This window comes from Amblyomma maculatum, chromosome 11 (assembly GCF_055883805.1).
Source record: "Amblyomma maculatum isolate TAMU_Amacu chromosome 11, ASM5588380v1, whole genome shotgun sequence".
In the NCBI taxonomy this organism is placed as follows: Eukaryota; Metazoa; Arthropoda; class Arachnida; order Ixodida; family Ixodidae; genus Amblyomma; species Amblyomma maculatum.
In genome coordinates, this window is record NC_139354.1 from 5,010,057 (window position 1) to 5,034,065 (window position 24,009).

The 24,009-nt window shown below is 45.5% G+C and overlaps 1 protein-coding gene across 1 annotated transcript in view; it reads left to right on the top strand.

The window, feature by feature from the left end:
- Positions 1-24,009, top strand: part of LOC146172697 (spondin-1-like) — a 154,420-nt gene that overhangs the window by 113,413 nt on the left and 16,998 nt on the right. Inside the window, exons 2-9 of the mRNA XM_084585703.1 lie at positions 6,687-6,808; positions 9,499-9,632; positions 9,990-10,063; positions 10,752-10,877; positions 13,262-13,413; positions 15,679-15,936; positions 17,042-17,264; positions 22,671-22,836. Of these exons, the coding sequence (XP_084441829.1) occupies positions 6,687-6,808; positions 9,499-9,632; positions 9,990-10,063; positions 10,752-10,877; positions 13,262-13,413; positions 15,679-15,936; positions 17,042-17,264; positions 22,671-22,836 (1,255 nt within the window). The remainder of the gene's footprint in view (positions 1-6,686; positions 6,809-9,498; positions 9,633-9,989; positions 10,064-10,751; positions 10,878-13,261; positions 13,414-15,678; positions 15,937-17,041; positions 17,265-22,670; positions 22,837-24,009) is intronic.

A 24,009-nucleotide genomic window follows, 5' to 3' on the forward strand; every position in this document is an offset into this window, starting at 1 on the left:
ACCCCACTATCGTCATAGTCATCACTATCGCTAATATCACTGTTATCAACTAAATGCACTGTCATTATCGTCGCTACTACCATCTCTATCATTATCCCTAATTGGATTGCGAATGTCATCGCTACTATCATTTTCAAGCTGGACGAGTTCGGCGTGGAGTAGTAATAAAGTGTACTGAAGTGTGTAAAACCTTCTGATACATAGTATGAGTTATCAGCAACGGGTTGAAGTAATACTGGTTAGATTTCCGATGGAGAAAGATTTTTTGTCAGTTCGGGCAAACATATCCTGCGAACATCCATTTATTTTGTTCTCTGCTAAAAATACAAACGATGCTCCTCATAGTGAGATTTCATTTTAACCTGGCATATAATATACTATGCGAGTAAGTTATGACACACTGGTAGAGTAACCTCATATGTTTCGAAGTGCAGAGCCGCATTTAAGAAGGCCCCGCCGGTGTGGTGCAGTGGTTAGGGCGCTCGGCTACTGTGCCCAAGGATGCGGGTGGAATTCCGGCCTCGGCGGCCGCGTTTCCATGCAGGCGAAAAGCTAGGCGCGCGTGTACCGTGCGATGTAAGTGCACGTTAAAGAAATTCGGGTGGTCTAAATTTCAGGACCCCTTCACTACGGCGTTTGTCATAGCCTGAGTCGCTTTGGGACGTTAAACCCAACAAGCCAATCCAAACCAAGCCAAAGTTTTAGGAAGGGCATAAATCACGAGCACATCGCTGTGCTCCTTTTCTGATTTGAACAGCGCTGGAGAAAAACAATTTTGTTAATAACGCTTTGCGGCGGAGTCACCAATGCAAACTGGTCCGTCACCTGGTCAGAGGCAAGAAGAAGGATAGACAATTGGGCGAGTTGGTATCGATTTATATTGGAAGGACATAGCGCAAAAAGACACGGGACGAAAGAACGTACGTGTGTACGTTTTCTTTCTTTCGTCCCGTGTCTTTTTGCACTGTGCCCTTTCAATATAGTCAGAGGCAAGCTGGGAACACCACGTTGGGGAAGAGGCTAGGGACAGTGGGGATACAAGATAGGCAGCAAAGCTAGAGGAAAAAATTTTTCAGGTCATCGTAGGGTCCGATCCTTTCAGGTGCGCAAAGGAGAGATCGGAACATATGTACATGATAGAAGGAAGAAAAGGAAGGATGCGGATGCGCTAAACGATGCGTAGCCCGGAACGGTAAATAACTTATGAAGACCAGGAAGGCTCGAAGAGGTTCTCCAACGTCGTAACATATTGGCATTTTTCGAAGTCACTCACATGTCATTGATTTGCGAATAAGCCGACATCAAAACTCTCACTTCCATTGGCTATACTCTTAATCCCGTGAGACAGAGAAGGACAAATAAAGATACAACTACAACCACATGCTTACAAGAGAGTTTTATGTACTGATACACACTCGTAACGCACGTTAATTGAAACTTCAACGAGGCTTACTAAGAGCTCAACGCGAGAACCTGTTCGCTCCCCTTCTTTTATAGTTCGCACTCCTCATAAATGTGCGGTCCCATTTTTCCAACCATAAATCAGAGGAACAGACGTCAGCATTTCTTTAAATTCCCTATCCTTTTTTTCCCTCAGAAAACTGTGATTCTCGTAAAATTTACAACACCTCCAACAATAAGTGGGACTGCGAAAGTTAACGCATATTTTAAAAGGTCCAGAGAAAGCTGTCCACATTTTAAACGGCGACCTGAACGTTATCTAACCGTGAACTTAACTTCCTCACAATACACGCCAAACTAGAACAATTTTGGGAGCCGGGCGGGAGCTGGTGACGAAGGGGGTGAGATTTTGCTCTCTTCCCAATCCAGCCGCTCTCTCCCTTCAAGTTCGATGTTTCAGCCATTACGAATGCAACTCGGCTCGTCATATTTGTGCGCAGCTCATTACATTTAAAGCAAGCAGCGCTCTGAGACAAGCACGTTGTAACTGCCTGAAAACAAGACCTGAAAAAAACAAAGAGAAATTCTTTTTTACAGAACGGGGTGGATGTCAGCTGCGCTCCCCGCCGAATTAATCAGCACATCAAGCACGACGAGCCTGAGCTTTAACAAACCACACAATCGCCTTAGGAGTGCCCTGACAAAAGAAAAAATATAACAAGCTTCCAAATCTCTGCGGCGGGGAAAAAATCGGTCCGAAACTGAGATGCGCGCATGCATAAACGCTCGCGACACGCACTCCGCACCGAAGCCATTGTGCAGAATAATAACAACAATGAAATGAAAACTCGCACAAGCTGCTCGATCCGAGGAGATCTGGCGGCCGGAGGGATCGCCGGAGCTGCCCGAGACCACATGCGCATACGCGCAGCTCGAAGCAAGAGCGGTCTCAAAGTGGTTGAGAGTCGGTTATTTGCATATCACTATTGAATATTTCCCCTCCTCACCGCCCTCGTGCGGCTCGTTTTCGTCCGTTCGTGCGCCAATCGATGCAATAACCCGTGGAAGGAACGGGGCGGATGAGGAGAAGGAATGGTGGACACCCATAGGTGCCTCGCGATCGGTTCTCCAATGCACACACACAGGCACAAGCACATGCCTATAGCGAGAACTGCCGACGGTGTATGGTAGTCCGAGACGCGAGATGGAATTCTTATTCGGAAGCCCGCCCCGGCGTCATCCACGCTCACCTCAGCGAACGACGGAATATCTTATGCAGTCCGCGATTCGCGGGCAGCGTCTTCAACGGAGCGGAATGCGAGCAGGTTTAGTGCCGATTTGCCGAAGCCCACAATGTCACAAAACCTGGTAGCAGTGGAGTGGGAGCTATACGGGGAGCGAGGCAAAAGCTCTTGCCAGTCTACTGTCCCTCTCTCCTTTACTCCCGATCAGAAAGCATAAGTGCAGAAGTCATCGCTTAGTGCTCGAGTAGATTTCTCAGTACGACGACTACTTCTCTGCTACTTCAAACAAAGTAGCAACGCGAAATGCTCAGGCTGGTGATTCCCAAAACGTTACCCTGTCAAAATCTGAAGTCCTGGGTTCTGCTTGCTTTTGCTTGCTTCCTCAACTCCGAGTTAGGAATCTGAATTGTTGCTGTTACGTTGGAAGCTCGCGTACAACACGACTGGTTTGGTGACATGAGCCTTCGAAGCTTCCAGAACTTACAAAATGGGATTTTTTTCCTATAGAAGCTATACCTAACAAAGACAAGATGCACGGTCGGTGAACACGCGTGATATTCGGCTAGACTCTGATTGAATATTGCGGAAATGTCGCGAGATACACTGTTCAGTATCAAAAAATAATATTAAATGATGAAAGAAAGGCATATGGCCGATAAAAGCGCTTCTAATTTCAGGACAAAGACGACAGCAGCGCCTTGGTCCGTGGTCCCACTTATTCGTATTTTTTTTTTTTTTTTTTGTTCTGAAATGTCGCGTTTCATGCTTCTCAGTCACAGTAAATTATTCTTACATCGTGTTCTCGGTACAAGCTAACACCTGCTCTGAAAACTGCCCCTCGTCGCGAAGACTTCTAGCTGCTGGCTGGCGACGCATATGAATCTCATTCTTCCGAGTAAATGGCATCTACTTTCTCGACGAGGCATTATTATTACGAAAGCAATATATGGCTCGTCGGGCACGAACCCGTCACCGGAAGTTTGTCCGCGAAATGTGTCCACCGGAAATGATACCATTTGTGATTATGGAAAATAAATCCGGAAAGTTGTTGTCTAGGTGGGAATCGAACCCAACAACCGGCAAGCAAGACGGGGACACTGCCACCCTATGTATACGACGACGCTTCGACGTTTGAGGCAGGATAAATGCCCGTCCAGTAAAACCGTATCTTCGAAATACGTACTGCGGCGTACACGAGTAATTATAGCATGTTACTTACAGATGTCGCAGTTATGTGACAAGAAGACTCGCAAAACAGTTTCAAAGTCACGTGACTAGATAAAGAGGATGAGATCATTAAATGAGCAGAAACAAGGAGAGGCAAACAGGGGCAATATAGGGGTAAAAAGGGACAAATGAGCCACGTAGTTGCACAAAGGAGGCAGTTTAATCATTGCAGCAGTGTATGCTTTAACATTTCTCCAATGCATCTCACTGCAGTAATCTGAAAGGTTTTGATGATTTTCACATAGTGCAGTTACACTGCCTTTACTCACATGGTGGCGATAATTCGATCAGTGCAACAGGACTCCTAAGATGCCTCTCGATATAGCTTCTTAGCCATAACACACGAAGCAAAACGTGAAAGTGGTGTCTAACTCTGGACAGGTTAGTAAAGGTGGAGGGTCACTGATGACAGTCGAACTAGGTTGGTTCAGGTTCACAGTTGCGTCACTTTTTTATGGATCTCGTTGGTAGCGCATTCGATTGGTGCAAAATCTGGTCACGTAAACTAAGGACTGAAAACGGGCACATTATAAACGCCGCAATTAATTATCGAAGAAAAAAAAATAAGCATGTCTCATCGCATTTGAACAGCATAAAAGAAAAACTGGTAAATTGGGAAGTTCATTCGTTTAAATGTGTCTCGAATAAAAATTTGTTTTTCAAGCAAGTTACTGAGGCACTACGCTCAAGGCATCCAACGAAAGTCTGTGAGGCTTCTGCATCGGGCACTGTTTAGGCAAAACTTTACGCGTTGGCAGGTGCATTCGCATGCAGTTTCAAATTATACGATACAAGTTTGCCTTTTCGAAATTGTATGTTACATCAGTATATTCTGCGCAGGTTGATTGCACGGCAAAGCAGTCATCATTTACGTGATAGTGTGTAACAGAAAGAATTTCTTAAATGAATTTATCTGATCAACTTCTTTTTCGCTGCCTAGAAGCATATGAATGAGTAAACCTGAAGACTGTAAAAATAAGTGCGAGTCCATTTTTTGTAGCGAGAGCTACATTGTCCACAGTCTCGCCATTTTGCAGTGCCTGTTCGTGCCTGTCCGAAGAAGAAGAAGAAGAAGAAGAAGAAGAAGAAGAAGAAGAAGAAGAAGAAGAAGAAGAAGAAGAAGAAGAAGAAGAAGAAGAAGAAGAAGAAGAAGAAGAAGAAGAAGAAGAAGAAGAAGAAGAAGAAGAAGAAGAAGAAGAAGAAGAAGAAGAAGAAGAAGAAGAAGAAGAAGAAGAAGAAGAAGAAGAAGAAGAAGAAGAAGAAAAAGAAGAAGAAGAAGAAGAAGAAGAAGAAGAAGAAGAAGAAGAAGAAGAAGAAGAAGAAGAAGAAGAAGAAGAAGAAGAAGAAGAAGAAGAAGAAGAAGAAGAAGAAGAAGAAGAAGAAGAAGAAGAAGAAGAAGAAGAAGAAGAAGAATACAGATAACTCGGTACTTGGTAGAAACGAATGACAACAGCGAGTTGCTTGGACAGAAGGTTTGTGCGAACGTTGTGACGGCGGTGTGCCCCGGATTTCTACGTAGAGACAATGTCATACCACTAAAAGTATCTTACATTCGAATGAGAATGGTCAACGACGAGAGACAAAGGGTGCTCATACGTGAAGTGATTCCTCTATGGCATAGATAAAGCTGAAAGCATAGAGTAGACTATTATGTGCAACAGCCATATCTTTACTTTCAAACCGAACCTAAGCGTAGCCATGCAGATAGTTCTCACGTAACTCCAGGTTTAGCCACAAGATAAACAACCGCTATTTATATTTTTTTAAATTGTAAGCATCGACGTCGTGGTTTGCAGTATTGAACATAAACGGTTTTGAAGGTCTTCAACTCGGCTATCTAGCACTACACATTGATAAAATGGCCCTGCTTGAATAAAATATGACGGACGCAATTTACGTACAGCCTTTGTCAAAATGTTAGAGCCCAGAGGGTTTGCTATTAAGCCGCATATTATAACTTCTTTAACAATCGTGGACGAAAAATCTTCTTGCATTGAGCAAGTTTAGAAACCTGGCAATGCATTACGAGCCGCATAGTTTGGCTCAGAAATAGGCCCCCTGGACTGTAAACTTTTGAGAAAGGCTGTACTTTAAGAGGTCTTAGGCGTTCATGTAAGTGTCAGAATGAAAACGAAAGGAAGGATGCCATTTTAGCCATGTGTATTTCGACAAAGCGAATATAATATTCTATCAAAAGCGCGTCTTTTGCGTTCAATGTTTCAAACCGCAGTGCTGATTTAGAAATTTCACAAACTGCTCAACTCGAATTTCAAAGACCTTCACTTTAGATACAATACTGAGCCCTAAAAAAAGGTTTTAAGAGGTCTTTACTTATTTAATCCAAATAAGAGTCTTTTTGCTTGAAGTCTAGAGCGCTAAGATGATGTTTGTCTTGCCACGCAGCACACCTGAGCAGACCACACCTGTGTACCTTTCACTGATTTTGATAGAAAATCTATCGTATAACTTTAAACATCGGCTGTAATGACATGCGCACATCTGTGGGTTTACGGATATGAGTGACTCGGTCTTGTTTTCCTGTCGAAGGAATATTCTTCTCGTTGAAAACTCGCTCGCACGTCATCGAGTTCACTGCGAATATCGACATGTGCTCGATGAGTGACAGAGAAAAGCCAAGTGCTCGCTTTCTGAATCTTAGAAACTTGCTTCTTGAAAGTAAAAATAAAGAAGAAAAAAAAAAAAAGAAAATGCATACACCAACAACGCTAAAAGTATTTCTGTATTTAATCTTTCTGTCCTCATGTACTGTCCGACATCGTTACCAAGCCGCTTCTCCTCTCCTCTTATTTCCAGTATCCATACAAGGGCGCAAGGAGGCGCTCGGAGGAGCCACGTCGCAAAAGTTTATAGGATTCATGCTTGTAGTCGAATCCCAGGACCAAAATAGGATCACCCAGGATGTGGGAAACTTTCAGGTGAGTGCAAGTCCACTATTGAAAAATGGCAGTGGTATATCTGTGCGCGCAAAACGAAGCAGTCAGGAGCTCAATGCGTTGTGAAGCAAAGACCGAAGAAAGCATGCATCCGCGTTTTAACCTGCGATAAAAGACGCGTATCAGTTCTATTTGTTTTTTGTTTTTTAGCGGGATTGGGGGGGGGGGGATCCGAGTACAACTTTTCCGTCCTAAATGTAGAAGTTTCCTGCAAAACTAGCTGGTTCATTCACAGATGAAAAAGTGCAACTTGTTGGTGCACTTTTCATATATGTTCCGTGCTTGTTAAGGTCTAGGCTCATGGAACGAAATCCCGTGCGCGAGACTTGTGCGCGACATCTGTCATATTCCGCGAGATTCCGCGAGATGCGTTCTCCTTGTCTAGTGTTCCTGCCATCTGAGCCACACTTGAACGCGCGCCGAGGAACACCACGCGACACGAGCAATGGTGTACCATAAATTGGTTCACAGGAAGGGAAAGGCGCAGTAACTGTCACACTTGCTCTGTGGACACCCGAACCGCGCCGTAAGGGAAGGGAGGAAGGTGGGAATGAAAGTGGAAAGAGAGAAAGAGGAGCCGTAGTGGAGGGCTACGGAGTAATTTCGACCACCTGGGGATCTTTAACGTGCGCTGACATCGCACAGCACACGGACGCCACTTCGTTTCGCCTCCATCGAAACGCAGCCGCCGAGGCCGGGATTCGATCCCGGGAACTCCGGCACAGTAGTCGGGCGTCTTACCACTGCACCACCCCGGCGGGGCATGGTGTACCATCCAAATTCAAATTTGCCGGAGAAAGTGTGACAAATACTACGCCTTTCCTTTCCTGTAAATTCATTATAATTATATGTAGCACTGCAACGAACGCCGATAAGAGGCAAATGATAGGAGAGGAAGGGTAGGCTTTCGCCATTCTCGTCTTAAGAGAATCTAAGTGACCCTCTAAATTGTTTTCCTCGGAACTTTACGTGCACTATATTTTTGTTATTCGTGCAGATATATTTCTCTTTCTCTCTCACTGGTACACGATCAGTGATCGGACACGTTTGCTTGTAAGCTATGCTTTAACCACAACCTCAGCTATTGTACTACGCATTTGCCTTCTTCCGGTGATTTCTTATAAAATCCGCGTGAGCTTAACTGGCGTCGTGGCAGCTATGGATGCTGTCTGTATGAGAGGCAGGATATGTAGCCTGAAATAAGACAACATTCACTAAATTTTTATTCCTATTCGCTCTAAGCCCCATGGCAACTTTATTGCAACGCAATTTACTAATGCCAAGTTCAAGCATTTAGTCACTGTAAGATGCGCACACAGTCGTACACATCCAGATTGAACGCGCATCCGTACTGCCGGCACTCCGCGCAGCACCTCTTTCCGGCGCTTGAAAAACTACTGCGCAGGCGCGTTGGAAGCCGTAGGTGGGTCCTGCATTGCGCCTTCTACTGCGCTTTGCAGCAGTTCCCCAGGCGCTCGCAAGAGGATCTCTACACGTTGCCGTTGCCTGAGTAGGTAGCCTATGCCGCGTTCAAGATGGAAGTCGAAGACCGTGTACATATAATCTAAAGTCACCCAAAGTTACAGTAATGCAAAAGGCGAAACAGTGAGTTGTTCAGCGTATAGTGTACTAGATAATATATAGTTCACTATAGTCAGATACATGTCAAGAAAAAAAAATTTGATGTGGTTTAACTCTGATTAACCCTAGTTGAAATGCGATAGCAACGGCGGAAGCTTCTTTTGTCTGCTACATTATTCCCCTAAAACGCCCTATCAGTGTAAGGTGCTACATTATCGGGGACACTTAAGCTCATCCTTTACGAGTATGACGCGAGAGCGTACGTTACCAGTCTTCTTCCTCTGCTCCTCCTCCTCCTCGGCTGTTCAAGGTAAAGGGTGGCATCCGCCAGGACCACGCGACGGCTCGAAGCCTGGCGCAGTATTGCTACCGCAATAAAAAGGGGCAAACATCCCTCAAAGGACCCCCTCCAACCAGTGGCATCGCTATAAATGTGTGACGTCGCTGCACACACGGGAAAAGAAAAAGCAACAGAAAAACGTGTTCTTCCGCGCTCACGCTCTCGCGGACTTTTACCAAAATGGCCGCCTCCGGTTGTCTCGTCCATCCGTCGGTGTCGCCAGCGATGTCACCTCGTAGGGCCCCATGGCAGAAAAGAGATGCCGTGAAGCGCAGTACAATGAAACGGTTTCGTGAAAATTCGACAGTGCTGAATTCACCATCAGAATTCGTCGTTTCTTTTGTAATCTGATGATCAAACGGCTATCGATCGATTTGAGCATAGGTATGTATTTTTGCTACAACTCACGAAGCATTTAGGAACTATTTGTCAGCACGGACTCCCTCATAGAAACCACGTTCCAAGCGCTACTCGTATATAGGTGCAAGGCGGTCGGCCGTGACATCATGGTATAGTTCGGCAGCTATTGGTTGGAGGGGGGGGGGGGGGGGGGGGGGGGGGGTTCTTTGAGAGCTGGATGCCGCTTTTTTTTTTCTTTGCCTGTATCCGACGTTCATGCACCATAGTCCAGAGGCTTCACACAGCGTTCGCTGAGAGGACAGGCCTGCGCGTATGCACGTGTCGTACTCCTCCTGCGTTGTTCAGTGTGATTGACCAACAACACCTGGTGTTTCTCTTTCTTCCCTTCTAGTTATTCGGCGATGCGTTGTCTAAATTTTCAGAAGACTGCCCGCACGCGGTAGTGCAGACTTCGCTCGTGCACAAGGCCGAAGTCAGCGTGCTCTGGGTCGCACCGCCGCCCGGCTCGGGATGCGTCCTCTTCAAGTGCGTATCACTACACACTGCATGCATGTCTTGAAACTCGGTTCCTTTGTCAGACGCCATCGTATATTTCAATGAAGTCTCTGCAAAAATGTTAAGCACCCAATCTACACCCATCATTTTTCTTTAATTGCCAGGGTTTTCATATAGGCAATACAACGGAACAGAAAAAAAAATACGAATGGCTGTTGAAAGCTCACTGTCTGTTCGCTTTTTCTCTAAGCACTGCTAGTACTTCTACTAGTCCTCTTGGACGTTAATTTTAAAACGAATAGTGGAGACATTGTAGCAATGAGAGTGTTCGAACTGTGTGTTAGAGGAGCATGTTGCGTCAATCGAGAGCTCACTGTTTTCTTACAGAGCCACGGTAGTGGAGAACCGTGACGCATGGTATATGGACGAAGGAGAATTAACCAAGGAGCTTTGCCAAGAAGGTAAGGTCCAGTGGGGCACTTTTCGGTCTCATGTCGTGGCTGTATTATTGAGGACGGATCGGGACCTGAAGCAGTGGGGAAGAAATTTTCTTTTAACAAAAAAATAATTTATTCCATCTGTTGCCATAGTTTCTGAAGGCTGCCTATAGCCTGCTGTAATCAGCACTGTTCGGCGCGTAGAGTTTAATTAAGTCCTTAAGGTAAACGTTACATTCTACTGCAATCAGCCCTAAATGGTCGCAAATAAACAAAACATCTAACTTTGGTCATACCTTGTAATAGCTTGGTTTGGCTTACACGGTTTAACGTCCCGAAGCGACTCAGGTTATGAGGGGCGCCTTAGTGGCATGTACTGTTCATCCTCACAGACACGTGCACGCTTTTCCACCAGTGTGCATTTCATCTCCATCGAAGAAAACTCGCGGCCCTTTTAGCTTTAACGAGAACGTAACGCGCACCTCCCGCGTTGCATAGACTTGCCGATGCTTCATTAGGTACCGCATAATTTAGTGATATACTTGGGAATGCATTCAGCTTATAGTAGCCGCCATAGGGAATCAGCGATAATAATGTATCCCGAAATGATAGCGCGGGAGTTGGCTTCAATATGATACAGCATATCTGGGTATAAACTGGCGGAGTGAAAGGGGACCCCTGTTTTTGCGGCTCCTCCGGGGCATCTGCGCAGAGCAGGAGAACGACGATGAGCAACCAGAAGTGCTTGACGAATGTTGCGCCTGCGACGAAGCCAAGTACGAGATGACCTTCGAGGGACTCTGGTCGAGATACACGCACCCAAAGGGATTCCCGGACAGTGAGTATAGGCCCGCTTCCTCTCAACCTCACGCCTCGAAACTTGCCGCTGAGAAGAACAAGGGGGCGCTTCGTAAGACGTCGTCTCTCAATGTTTAAAGTAAAATTTATATACCTGTTTACTTAAAGGGACCATGAAAATGTATCTACTAAAACTAGAAAATGTGCGCGAACTATAGGTATTCGGTCAGTCCTCTCCACAGCGCAAGAATTTTATTATGCAGCTTCAATAATACGGAAGATATCGAAGATCTAGAATGACGCTCCTCCTCTTCCTCTTAACTAAGCGCTCGCCTGCCTGCAAGGAAAAAAAATCTAGACGTCACTTTAAACCACTAAAGTGCGACGAGGTGAAAGCTTTTATAGCGCGATGACGTCCCTAGATGATAGCGTCACAATCTCGCGGTATCCCGCGGAATCTCGCAAAGTGGGACACTTCTCGCGGACGCATGCACGCATGGACGGACACTCATGAGCTTATAAAGGCTTTGCGCCTAAAGGAATATAGACACCTACTTTTCGGATTCGTGTTTTATCCTTTGTAATGATGCCTAAGACGGATTACCACATCATATTCGCCTACAACTGCTCAATAGTTTCTAATAGAATTTCCTTTCTCACTTGTTTCGGTTTCGGTTTCAACGGCCGATAGATGGCTGTGACGTCAAAGTCAAGCCTGGGTCACGTAAGGAATGAAGATAAAGCGATATAATCATTCGTGTGTCGCTTAAATTTACTACAATGATAAAGTTAGCCTGCCTCAAAAACAGGAATCACTACATGTGAAGAATCAGTGATTATGTTGCTGTTTTTAATGCCACGCATCAAGACTTGATTTTGACGTCACAGCTATCTCTCGGCTGCTGAAACCAAAACTGATGAGAAAAGAGAATTTACTTATAAATTATTTAGCGGTCGTAAGCGAAAACTGCCTACGGATCGATTTACAGGAATGGCTTACGCATCATTAACCAGGAGAAAAATGGCATCAAAATTTAGGGTTTATAGCCCTTAAAATGAAGAAAATAAGTCGCAACGTCATCCCATCACACCCTGTCCCGCCCGCGTCACCCGGGAACGTCCAATGAGTCGGAGCTCTCAGTTAGCCCGGTTGATGTCACTGCGCGTGCAGTTGTGTGTCCTCCTTTTTCTCGTCCTCCGTTTGCCCGCGCTGTATTCCGTTATGAGAATGTTTCGTCCTAATTGGTTGCGAGCGCTTGCCAGGAGAACTTTTTGAAGATTGCTTCTACATTACAGGGTGCACGCAGAGCTTTTAACTTTGACTCGAATACGCGCAAAGACCACCTCTTTCGATTCCTTGTTTTTAGAACATTGTGGAATGTTTGAGCTTCAGGGTCTCTTTAAGAACACGAATACAAATCTCATCTGTTCACAGTTCTCCTTCGACTGTGATTTCAAAGCCGCAATAATTGGGGTTGTCTGACTAATGTAATTTTGGGGGCTTTTTGGTTTGACAATGGAGTGCAGTGGCCTGGTTCTAGCAGAATATATAAACGAATAAATGTATAAAATCTCATCTGTCAGCAGTGCAGAGTTCATTACAAAACTGTCAACAGGTTTACTGACCAGTGTACTTTTTATGGAGCTGGAATTTGAAACTACGTAGAATTGGCAACTATTCCTAATATCCCTGTCTTTCTCATTTACCTTAAAATTCATCTAAAACTTTACGCAGATTTTAAATGGTCATTTAAGTTGGTTTCTTCTGCCCAAAGTACAAAGTTGCGCTGAAACCGGCTACTCAGTTCGCACTGCAAATAAACATGCTCCTTACATGCTTATAAAAATAAGTGATGCATCGTGAGTCAAATTTTCACTTAAAAATGGACTAAAATAGTTCGCAAGTCCGATTAACTTCGTCGCCACAACACTACGTTGCCGAGGAACGCAAGGGCGATACGTATTGCCTTCAAAAATTGTTGGTAATAGCGAACGATTTCAGAGCATCGATTCGCTACAGTTGGCGGCACCACAGCCATGTGTCTCGTTATCTGTCTATACCTAACGAGAGGGGTCGTTGGCGGGCAGGCACGCTCTATCTGAAGGCGCTCGGAGGACACAGACACACATACACGCACCCTCAGTTGCAGTGTTCGAAGACGCCTCATCTGCTCACGGAGGCTGGCGAGGTTTTGACGGGTCGGGGTTCCCCGAAAAAACCATCTGTCAGGCCCGTGTTTAATGAGTCGCGCAGCTAGGAAAGGTTTCGCCCGTGTGTAGGTGAATGTGTACATACGTATCTCGGCTGGTTCTCGGCGCCGAACCAGCCATTAATAACAAGACTGTCACTTGGGCCGATGGCTGTGCCCATATGTGTTGACTGCCTTCCTTTCTCCCTCTCCGCCGTGCCACCACGTGTCACAGACGAGTGGCTGACCCACTTTTCGGACATAATCGGTGCCTCGCACGCGGCCGACTTCAAGATGTGGGAGTACGAAGGCTTCGCCTCTGAGGGAGTCAAAAGCGTCGCCGAGCACGGAGCCACCAAGAAGCTCGAGTCGGAGCTCAAGGCGAAGGTGAGATTCGCTGCACACCTGTCTGAATGGTGCGGCCACGTCCTGCTGCTGTACTCTGTGAAGAGCCACTCCTTTTCTTTTCACATTGGTGTAGTGCTGTTTTTTTTTTTTTTTTTTAGTGATTCTAAGGTTTGTGTTTTATTAGTTCGCTACTTCTCTCGCTTGTTCTGAAATACTGATTTAAAAAAGAAAGAACATGTAGAAATAAATGTTGACCTCCAGTTCGGCAGCTGCACCAGTCACGAATCTAGAGAACGAAACCTCATCAGGTAATCGTCTTGACCGACTATTTGAAAGCACATCAAGTACGCTTAGCGTATGTGAATATATGACGGCAATCCTGATGGGACTGCAGGTTGCATTAAACAGCTTTTCTATGTCTGGAGTCGTTATTTCGAACAATGGCAGGGTCATTCAGCATCAAAAAGTATTACCATTTGGACTGAAACAAAACATGAAGGATGAGAGGCTGTTAAGCGCAAGAACGAAGAACCAAGTATTATTGAAAACGAACCCGCTACAGAAAGGTGTTGTCCGCCACAGAGACAGAATAGATTTATATGATTCCAAGCCATCATTTCTGGTGTAACGTCCGACATTCCGGCGCAGTAAGACGAGATCAAAGTTCCACTTAAACGTAGGTAGGATGCTTCCATGATGACAAACGACCGATGGTGGGATGTGAACATGGCAGCATCTTTTGTTACCTAACTTGCTTTTGTTATTCTTCTGCAAGAGGCAGTGGGCACTATTTCAAAACAGATGCCCGCTCCAAGTGCATCTATTCATGTTTTTGCCGTGCTTTACGGTGCATTAATTATATATGCTCTGGAGCCGCATTCTGTATGTGTGATATTAACTGGTTCGGCCGAAGTTTACAAAGTTCTGAGAGTTAGTTTGCCAGTGCACTGACATCTTCTTCAGCACGTACCCTCTAACCAGGGCTGAGTGGCTTCTAAACATGCATGTCCAGTGTGGAAACAACCCCTTGAGGCTTATTAGTGAAGTACATAACGTGACAGTCTCCTACATTGGATGCCTCGCCAGATACGAAGGCATGTTGACGCCCTTCACGGCCACCCTACACTATGGAAAAGTGTTTAGTGTTCTATAAGCATTTGTGACTGGAATGAGCGCTTGGGGGTCCATCCGTTTAATGAAATGGAGCAGCGTTATGGAGTGCAGAGTGCGCCGTAAAGTGCTTCTGTGAATGACAATGACCTTAACATAAATAAGAAGTAACTGAAGTTGTTTCATCGTTTCGTGACCTTAATCATATTCCTCGCTAGCTGCAGCAAGCAAGAGGGATCGTCTCACATAAGTTACAGTGCAGCTAAGTTGCAGGACTTTTCTTTCGCCCTAGCTATGTAATACTTCTGCAGTGTTATGTATACAAGATAATATAGCGCGGTCAGTTTAAAGACTAGTAACTGCTGGTTAGCGTAAACAGGACACCTCCATTCGGGAAGCCTTGGCGCCATAGGTGTAATCATCTTGGAGGTATAGTACTACAGATATATTGCACAGCTCGGGTGAAAGAAAAATGTGGGTTATCACACAGCTTCTACCGTCTACGTTACATGACGCTCCACGGGACATCCCACGTCCAACACTGGGGACGAGGGTGACGCTGATAGACTCTCAACTGCGAGTAGAATATTAAACGACCCTAGCCGCAGCTCTGTTGATAGACCACCGGCGCGAATTCACAGGTTATATAGTTATGAATCGTATCGGCATCAAGTGGTCTTTATCTTCCGCTTTCCAATCAATCATCTCCATAACAAGCGATTGATAAGCCAAAATCCCGTATTCTTTCCTTGGTGTCAGTGGCCGTTGCCTTGGCTTGCAGGCATTTCATAACGAGACCCTCATTTCTCCATATGTGTTTGCTAAGATAAAGGCAACTTCTCTATTCTCACTCACACCTAAACCTTTTTCTCTGGTTTTCTACTGTCGTCTTTTATTTCTCATGTATAGAATGGAGCTGCGTTCAGCGTAACGCCCAGAAAACGTCATGGAGGTTTAACTCTTCTAGACCTAGATACTAAGCGAGCGTTCTGTTCGGCTTGGCTTACGCTTGTTAGGCTTCTGTGTTAAAGGTCAAGATCATTGGGATAATTGGTCAACGCTGAGTTAAGCGGTCTACTTAACTTAAACCAAGCTGAAACCTCCTGGATTCGAGCTAAAATGGCGAAACCTGTGTAATGCAGCTCTCGCCCTGAAATGCATTTCTTGTATCCCTCCTTTCTATCGGACACATAGTCGGGCAAGATCAGGACCATCGTCAAGGCCCGCGGATTGTGGTATCCGAACGTGAACGGCAAGACGTTCGCCGTGTTCCGCGTGGATAGGAAGCACCACGTGATGTCTGTGCTGTCCATGCTGGGCCCAAGCCCGGACTGGATCGTGGGCGTCAGCTCGCTGGAGCTATGCCTCAAGAACTGCTCCTGGATCACCGAGAAAACCATGAACCTTTACCCGTGGGACGCAGGGACCAGCGAGGGCGTCACGTACGTCATTGTGAGTACACCGACTCCGGCACCCTGCCCAACGTGCGCTGTCGGTCTACACTCCCCTAGCTCGACCCTGCGCTTTAGGGTCGCACGGTGCTCCACATTGAAGCGTGAAAGCAGTTCTTCATGCGTTCTAACCGGATAATCATTCCATGCGCTGTCACGAAACCACATGTCATTGCTGAATTGGCAGGTGCTGTCAAGTAAGGATTTGCCATTGAGGTGAAAGGGTGACATCGGAATCCCACCTTGCAGGATCTTTGAATCCAAAGTTAGCCTAGCTGCCCTAGGCCACACAGGCCCGCTTGCGGTGTGGTTAAACCGGGCCTCTATATACACATGTCACCAGGACAGCCAGCATACATCCCAGTCCCGTCACGAGCATATCTCTGGCAGGTAGTAGTTGATAGGTGACATGGTCGAGCACTGGTAGGTCGGTGATTTCCGAGACATTAGCTGCTTTAATCTTACTTGTATTTGTGTTTGCTTACATTAAGATTCTACGAGACGTCAGTAGTTACGCTTTTGTCACGTGGTTCAACTGTATCAAACAAGCGTGATGAGCCGGGCGAATTACGTCTCCTTCGAAATGAATATCGCGCTTTATCCTTAGCGGCAGTGGCCGGAGGCTAAGTTGCACAAAAGCGGAAGAACAGCAGCGGGTAATAAAAAGGTGACAGTGTCATCTATACCTACGAAAGCAGCGCTTTCACACGAGATGATGAAGTTATGTTAATCATCTGCAATGTTTTCTTCGGTGACGTGAAATGGTTCGCTTCATTGCCGTCTGGTTCTAAGTGTGTAAGCCGTTGTGATACCAAGCGGAGTTTATTCCAACTCAAGCAGCTAGAAGCAGATGTGACATGTCCTGACATGGCTTGCAGTGGACTATATACTTGCTAAGTCAAAGTTATTTTCGGTCAGTAGATGGGGTCTATACCTTGACACCTGCTGGCATGACATCATTTTCTCTTCGGCCTTAGCCTACCTGGCCTCTTGACGATCATGATGCATTAGTGTCGTTATAACTGCTAATGGCGCGCTGCATTTCATCAGTTGACTGACTTAGCACCAGTCGTGAGGCAATCCCACCTCTGACCACTGGTCCGCAGGGTCAGCGCGAAGCCACATCCCCCCAGCAGCGGATCCAGAAAATCACGTCGAGTCACCCGCACCACCCGGACTCGCCCTTCTACGACCCCACAGGGGCACCCATGAAGCCCGTGGCTCGTCTGACGGTCACGAGGCAGCGAATCTACGAGAAGTCGTGCGACGAAGACATCGAACCCAACACGCCCGCACCGATAGAGACTCCCTCACCGATCGACCAGAGGCGTGAGTACCGTCTCCACTCCTTTAGTTAAATAGCATTGATTGATTGAATGATTGAATGATTGATTGATTGATTGATTGATTGATTGATTGACTGATTGATTGATTCATTCATTCATTCATTCATTCATTGATTGATTGATTGATTGATTGATTGATTGATTGATTGATTGATTGATTGATTGATTGATTGATTGATTGATTGATTGATTGATTTAGCACAGAGGCGGTCTAGAGTCTGAGCAGAGATACATAAATACTGAATCTCTTCGTGTATTTTAGGTTTAGTCGGGAATGACTCGTTCACACAGTGAGTGAGCGACCTATTTAGCTAACTCACTTGCCCCCGCGTCTTTTATTCGTTGACGTGTTCGTGGTAGAGAAGATGCGAACAGGAAATTCTTGTAACTTCTTGATACTTCGCCACAGCTCTGAACATGATACATCCCCAAAGAAAATCATAGCAGAAAGCTGGACTAGTTGGTGTGTCATCCTTAATTAAAAAGACTAGCGCATCTAACTAAGACATAGACATAGAGGAAGACAGGACGAGCGTTAATCCTAAAGAGAAGCATCGTTTTCCCTTGAAGCCCTCTCGCGGGGATTAAATTTAAATAGCGCCTTCTGGAGCAATATGCGTAAAGCTTTTTAATCTGCATCTCTGGAACGTTTCTCTAGTTCGCGATCACCTACTCTCTTACTTCCTGAAATAAGGCACCGACGTACAGCCCCTGGTAGTAGTAAACATAGCCTCAAACAGCAAACAGCTAGTTTCAGCACCCATTTTTGCCGCAGAAATGGTTCGACTATAGAAGCACATCAATTTGTGGATAGATAAGGTGTACGTATGTAAGCCAAAAACACGAAATACTTCGATCGTTCCAGAGATCAGCGGCGTTGAAAACTAGTTTGGCAAGAATAACATGAAAAAATACAAGCTGCATGCTCTTCTGGAGGCAAGATAAAAAAAACAAAAACAGTCACTTTACGACTCCCCTGAAGAAACTTGCGCGACTTAAGTGTCACTTTAATTCGGGCTATTGTAAAATTGATCACCACATCAATCATATCGATTCCTTTCTCAGCGAACGGGATAGCGAGTAGGCGCGTTTCGTTTTGAATATGCTCGTTTCTGCTGCTGACTTACTTATCCTTTGCCTTTTTCAAGCAACTTCGGAAAACATATCCGGTAAGGACACGTCACTTTCTTGTTGCTGTAATACTGTGTTCCCCAGTTTATTTTTTTTCTATCCTTTTTTTGTAGTGGCTCGAAAGGGTCCAATCCAAAACTTACGCCGACTTGTTTTCCAAACACGATGGGGCCCAAATAGACCGAAAGTGATTTCGAATGACATTCATCAACTTATTTTAATGCTGGAGATATCTTTACAATCTGTTTTTCTCCCGCAAGTTTCAATATCCCTCGCGAGCGAATCAAAAACTTGCCCATTTCGCTGTGGTTGCCTTTAAAAGAACAATGGCGCCTCACGCTGAATATGAAATGAGAAATGCGAATATTGTCTTTTACCGGCACTAACTTCCCATCTAACGGAGCAAGAAAGGGTGATAAAATGAATTGAAGCTGCCAGCTCAAACATTCCTCCAGCAAATTCAGCCCCGACTAACCAACGTTATGAGACGCGAAAAGTATCCAGCACGTGAAATGGGTAAAACGCTTCGAAAAACTGCATTTGAAGCGAGCAGGCGTTGCCTGAGCAAATGAAAAGCCAAATTTGTAAGCGAGTTAATCTCTTCCACTGCAATTTTCCCCCACAAAAGCACACGCCGCTTGCTAAACGATATTTGACAGCGGTGCGCATGCGATAACCCCTGAGAACAACGCACGGCTGCATATATGTAACCTTTAGAAAGAGAAGAGGGACGGGCCTGCACACATATAAATCTCGGTAAAGCTCGTTCATCCATTACTCTCAGAATAAGGAACACAAAGAGAGAAGCCGGGCAAGGATTAGCATTCCTGTCTGAGTCAACCTCGCGTTCACTCAGAGTGCAGTTCGCTCTTGCAATGCGCTCGACGTTATTGTTGCAGGTACACCGCAACTACGAGCGGATTAGCTCCGACAGGAACGCGCAAGCTGTCGCTTAGTCGCGAGTGGCGCTTAATCCCTGTCATAATCCCCTGGATGATTACTTTCGCACTACGGCGCGCAGAAACCGGCCGGTGCTCGCCATTGTTCTGTCACATCGACTTAAGTTCTTAATTGACGTAGATTGAATGAAACCTGATCCCACCTGTTGTCTCGACCTGATTAATTCCCGTGCATAAAATTTCCCGCGATGGCGAACTGAGGGCCAAATGTAATTGCCCCGCCGGGGTGGTGCAGTGGTAAGACGCCCGACTACTGTGCCGGAGTTCCCGGGTTCGAACCCGACCTCGGCGGCTGCGTTTCGATGGAGGCGAAACGAAGAGGCGTCGTGTGCTGTGCGATGTCAGCGCACGTTAAAGATCCCCAGGTGGTCGAAATTACTCCGTAGCCCTCCACTACGGCTCCTCTTTCTCTCTTTACACTTTCATTCCCACCCTCCTCCCTTCCCCTACGGCGCGGTTCGGGTGTCCACAGAGCAAGTGTGACAGTTACTGCGCCTTTCCCTTCCTGTGAACCAATTTAACTTAAGGGCCAAATGTAATAACGTAAAGCGTTGTACCTTGGAGCTCGAGGCCTGCTTCGTTGAAGCTATTGTATTACTACGTACATTAATATTCGGCTAGAGTGAAAAAGTAAAAAGAAAAAAGCATCTATAAGAGGTGAGAGAGAGAGGTCCGTATCGAATAAAGTTGCTTTTACCGCGCGTGTATAATCGCTTATAGACTTCTCATGTGAGGAGCGCTGATCGTGGATGAAAAGGCGCTGGGAGCCGCAAGGTAGTGCAAGGAAATAATGCTGCGCCGCTTCACATTTTTGTGTTTTTTTGCGCGAAGCTGCCGGTACGAGGACGTATCACCATGCCATGCGATAGGCGGCCACATCTGCATCGAATTGTTGCTGGCCATGCGGAGGAGCCTCTACGACGCTCAAGATTGTTTTAGGTGATGTGGCCACCTTATGGCGAAACTGCCCCGCCACCTTTAAAGATAATTTTAAAAGGCGTCTTCTAATTGCGGGAACTCCATCTACGCGATCTGAGCATTCTTGTAAACTCCCGATTATTGTCCTGCGTGGTGAATTTCGGTGTTACATTCAGTTCAGATATGGCCCACCTGCAGCCATTTCTTTTTTAACTCACTGTTGAGGATAAGAGGAGCCACCCATCGCGCAGAGTCCGTTTCAGGCAATCGCGTGGCGGCTTGCCGCTCCTCCATTCGGCAGAGTAACAAGGGAAATGATCTTGTGAGCATTATGCAGTTGCATTGGGCTTGTTGTTTCGGCGACATGCTTTCTTAACCACAAATATATAGCATTTCTATCAAAATGTTATTTGCATTGCATCCAACAGCACGAACAAACATTACCCGCCGGGGTGGCGCAGTGGTTACGGCGCTCGACTACTGTTCCCAAGGACGCGGGATCGAATCCCGGCCTCGGCGGCCGCCTTTCGATGGAGGCGAAAAGCAAGGCGCCCGTGTGCTGTGCGATGTCAGTGCACGTTAAAGAACCCCAGGTGGTCGAAACTTCCGGAGTCCTCCAGTACGGCGTCTCTCATAGCCTGAGTCGCTTTGGGACGTTAAACCCCACAAACCAACCAACCAACCATTACTTTAGGTGTCTTAATTATTAGAGGGTTTTCATTGGCTACCGCAGAGTGGTGACGTTGGACTTCGCGAAAGCAAAAAGTGCCTGCATTTTTTTTTTTTCATTGCCGTATACTAATTTACGACTACGCTGTCTGCGACTAAAGCAATTTATTCAGAGAAACCCAGAAAACAAATTAAAAGCGAAAACGAAATATTGCAGAAAGTTCTTTAGTGCACCTTTAAATTGGGCGGGGACCGTGCCGCGCACTGTCCGCTCACTGTTTGCTATCGCAGTCGCCTAGTTCAGTTTTGATGGCTGTACAAATAAAGTCTCCTCGAAAGCCTACATCTATACACTTGCATCTGGACGGTATAGCCAGCACACTAGACAATATGAACAGCCAGTGGAGGCCAAAGCATCCGAGCAGCTTTTGTTTTTCTTTTTCATCAAACGAGAAGCAAAAATTAAAATCCCACGGGACTCATCACTCTCCTTCTTATACCTGCATTCACTTTGTATCGCGTATGAAGCTTATATATTCAGATTCCAGTCGAAAAATCTACAGAAAACTCTCTGTCATTGCATCAGAATTTTTGCGCTGTTTTTATCCCGAACCTGTTTGGACTAGAGAAATGTCTGCACTAACATCAGAATTTTGTGAATTTACCACAGAAATGTAGTAGAGCAAAGTAGAGAAAGTTAGCAAATTTTATAAAAAGTACAGAGGTACAAAAAGTAATGCACAACAACAGAAAAGTCTCACGTTGCAACAGAAGTACAGAATATTTTGTCGTATTTTCGACACGGTTCTTTATTTATTTTTTATTTTTTTACTGGGATTATCTTAGAGGCTGAATGCATAGCCGGAAACAAATGCGATTTATGGCTGCCGTAATTGATTACTTAGATTCTAGCGCTTGTGAAACACACGCTTGTTTGTTTTTTTACGTCTTTATGGCCACTTTATTGCTTTCATCCATTCATGATGTGCACAGCGAATAAGGGGACATAAGCTGATATGGAACGGCGTAATTAGAAATCAATGGGAGAAGCCTTTGCCATCCACTGGAAGTAGTTGGGCTACTGTTGCGGCTGTTGATGATGATACTAGCTGAATGAAGTGCGGTTAGTGCATAACAGAATCTTAACGAGAGGATTCCAGTCCAAAAAAAAATTATGCATTTTCACCTTACTGGTCCAAATATTTCCAACATTTGTCTACTCAACATCAACTGAGCAGCAAATAGCAGCTTTCAATCGCTGTCTTCTGTTACTGGCTAACGCTACAAAAAATGGCAGGGACTGATATCAGGTACGAAGTCATACATTGGTATGACCATTCCTCGTAATCTTACCTATACCGCCTGGCTTTCTAGCGTACCTGGACTACATGTCCCGTACCTTGATATCCTCTCTCTTACTCTAAGAGACCATCTATGATCTGTTCATCTGACTATATGTCTCGCTGAAATTCAATCCATGACCTTGATCTCAGTTTAGACACAATGAAGTGCGTTCATTAATCTATGCTCATCCCTTTTTCGTTGAACGACGCCGTCCTCTTCTATCGCTTCCATAGCACCGCGTCATTGCTAGCGAGGCTGGCATTAATTTTGCGCGCTCGTTCTCATTCTACCCGTCGCTTGTACCTACTTGCTTCAACATGCTAAGCCTAACGTGGAGTTCTAACCTCTCTCGGCGCTCCATGTTCCAGCCGAATGCGCCGTCACCGAGTGGTCCAACTTCGGGCCGTGCAGCGTGACGTGTGGCCAGGGTGTGCGGACGCGGACACGCAACTTCATCATGCGCGACAAGGCGTTTATGTTCAACTGCAAGACGCAGCTGGCTGACAGGGAAGTCTGCGAGGTGGACTGCGCAGGGTAAGTGATGTACGCTCTGTGTAAGCGATCGCTGTTCATCGTGCCGGTACCTGAGCGGGTTCTGGGGAAAATGGTAGGCAGAATAAGAGCGCTATGATCGACCCAGCTGCTGAATAACTGCATAAAAATTAGGACACTTAAGTTTTGCTTTAAAAGTGCAGATGCGACAGTGCCTTTGACAGCGGCTCTTTATTCTGCAAATTTTTAAAAACTTTTCTTGTTTAAATTATTTATTTTTAAAATTATCATTACAGTACCATCAGTAACAATCCAAAATACACGTTAACAACTGTACGCACCATAAAGCATTCACTAGGTGTGCATCCAACACTCTTGGTACTAAGGCCGTTCGTGGTTGATGTACAGGGGCTACGTACACAGGCTATTTATAAAGCACTAAGCTAATAGCTCCTCTGCTATGCTTAATGGAAAACACAACGCAACCAAACGGGGGTCGGAAAGCGTAAACACCCCACCAACAGAAGAAGCCAGTTGGCTGGAAGGTCATCCTCCTCGTAAACATCCGTTGGTTGGATCACCATACGGCTAAAATTAATTCTGGGCCGCACAGCAGGTTCAGCATTGCGGTCTAACATGCGCGTTTTCCATAGGCTGTGGAGTTCGCTCTGAAAACTCATATCATGGGTTTCGTAATCAGCTTCAGCAACTACAAGATATCGCACACTGTAGAAACTTAAAATAAGGTATTTTTCCGGCGTTCTTTGTAACAAGTCCCAGAACAAAATTCTATTCATGCATGTATTTCATTTATTTTTACCTACCCTTTTCTTTCTCCCTATCGCTCACCTCTTTAATTTCCTCTACCTCTTCCTCGCTATCCCTTTATTTCCGCCGCCCCAGTTCAGGTACTTCAGATATGAGATAGCAGATACCGAGGCTGGCAAACGTCTTTTCCTTCCTTTTTGTATACACAGTAAATAACCACAACAACAACATGTAATGAAGCAGTGCTGAATGATTTAGGCATATCTCAAGGACAGCAACGGAAAAAGATGCATATAGATTTTTGCTATGTTGCCAGTTAACATACAGGGCTTTGGTGTGCAGTTTAAAATAGCTGCGTATAATAAATACCATGTCTGAAAAGCAAGTTCTTTTGTGAGCAATATGTGTTGCGTGCCCAAATTACATGCAGGCCTTGGTTCGAACTTT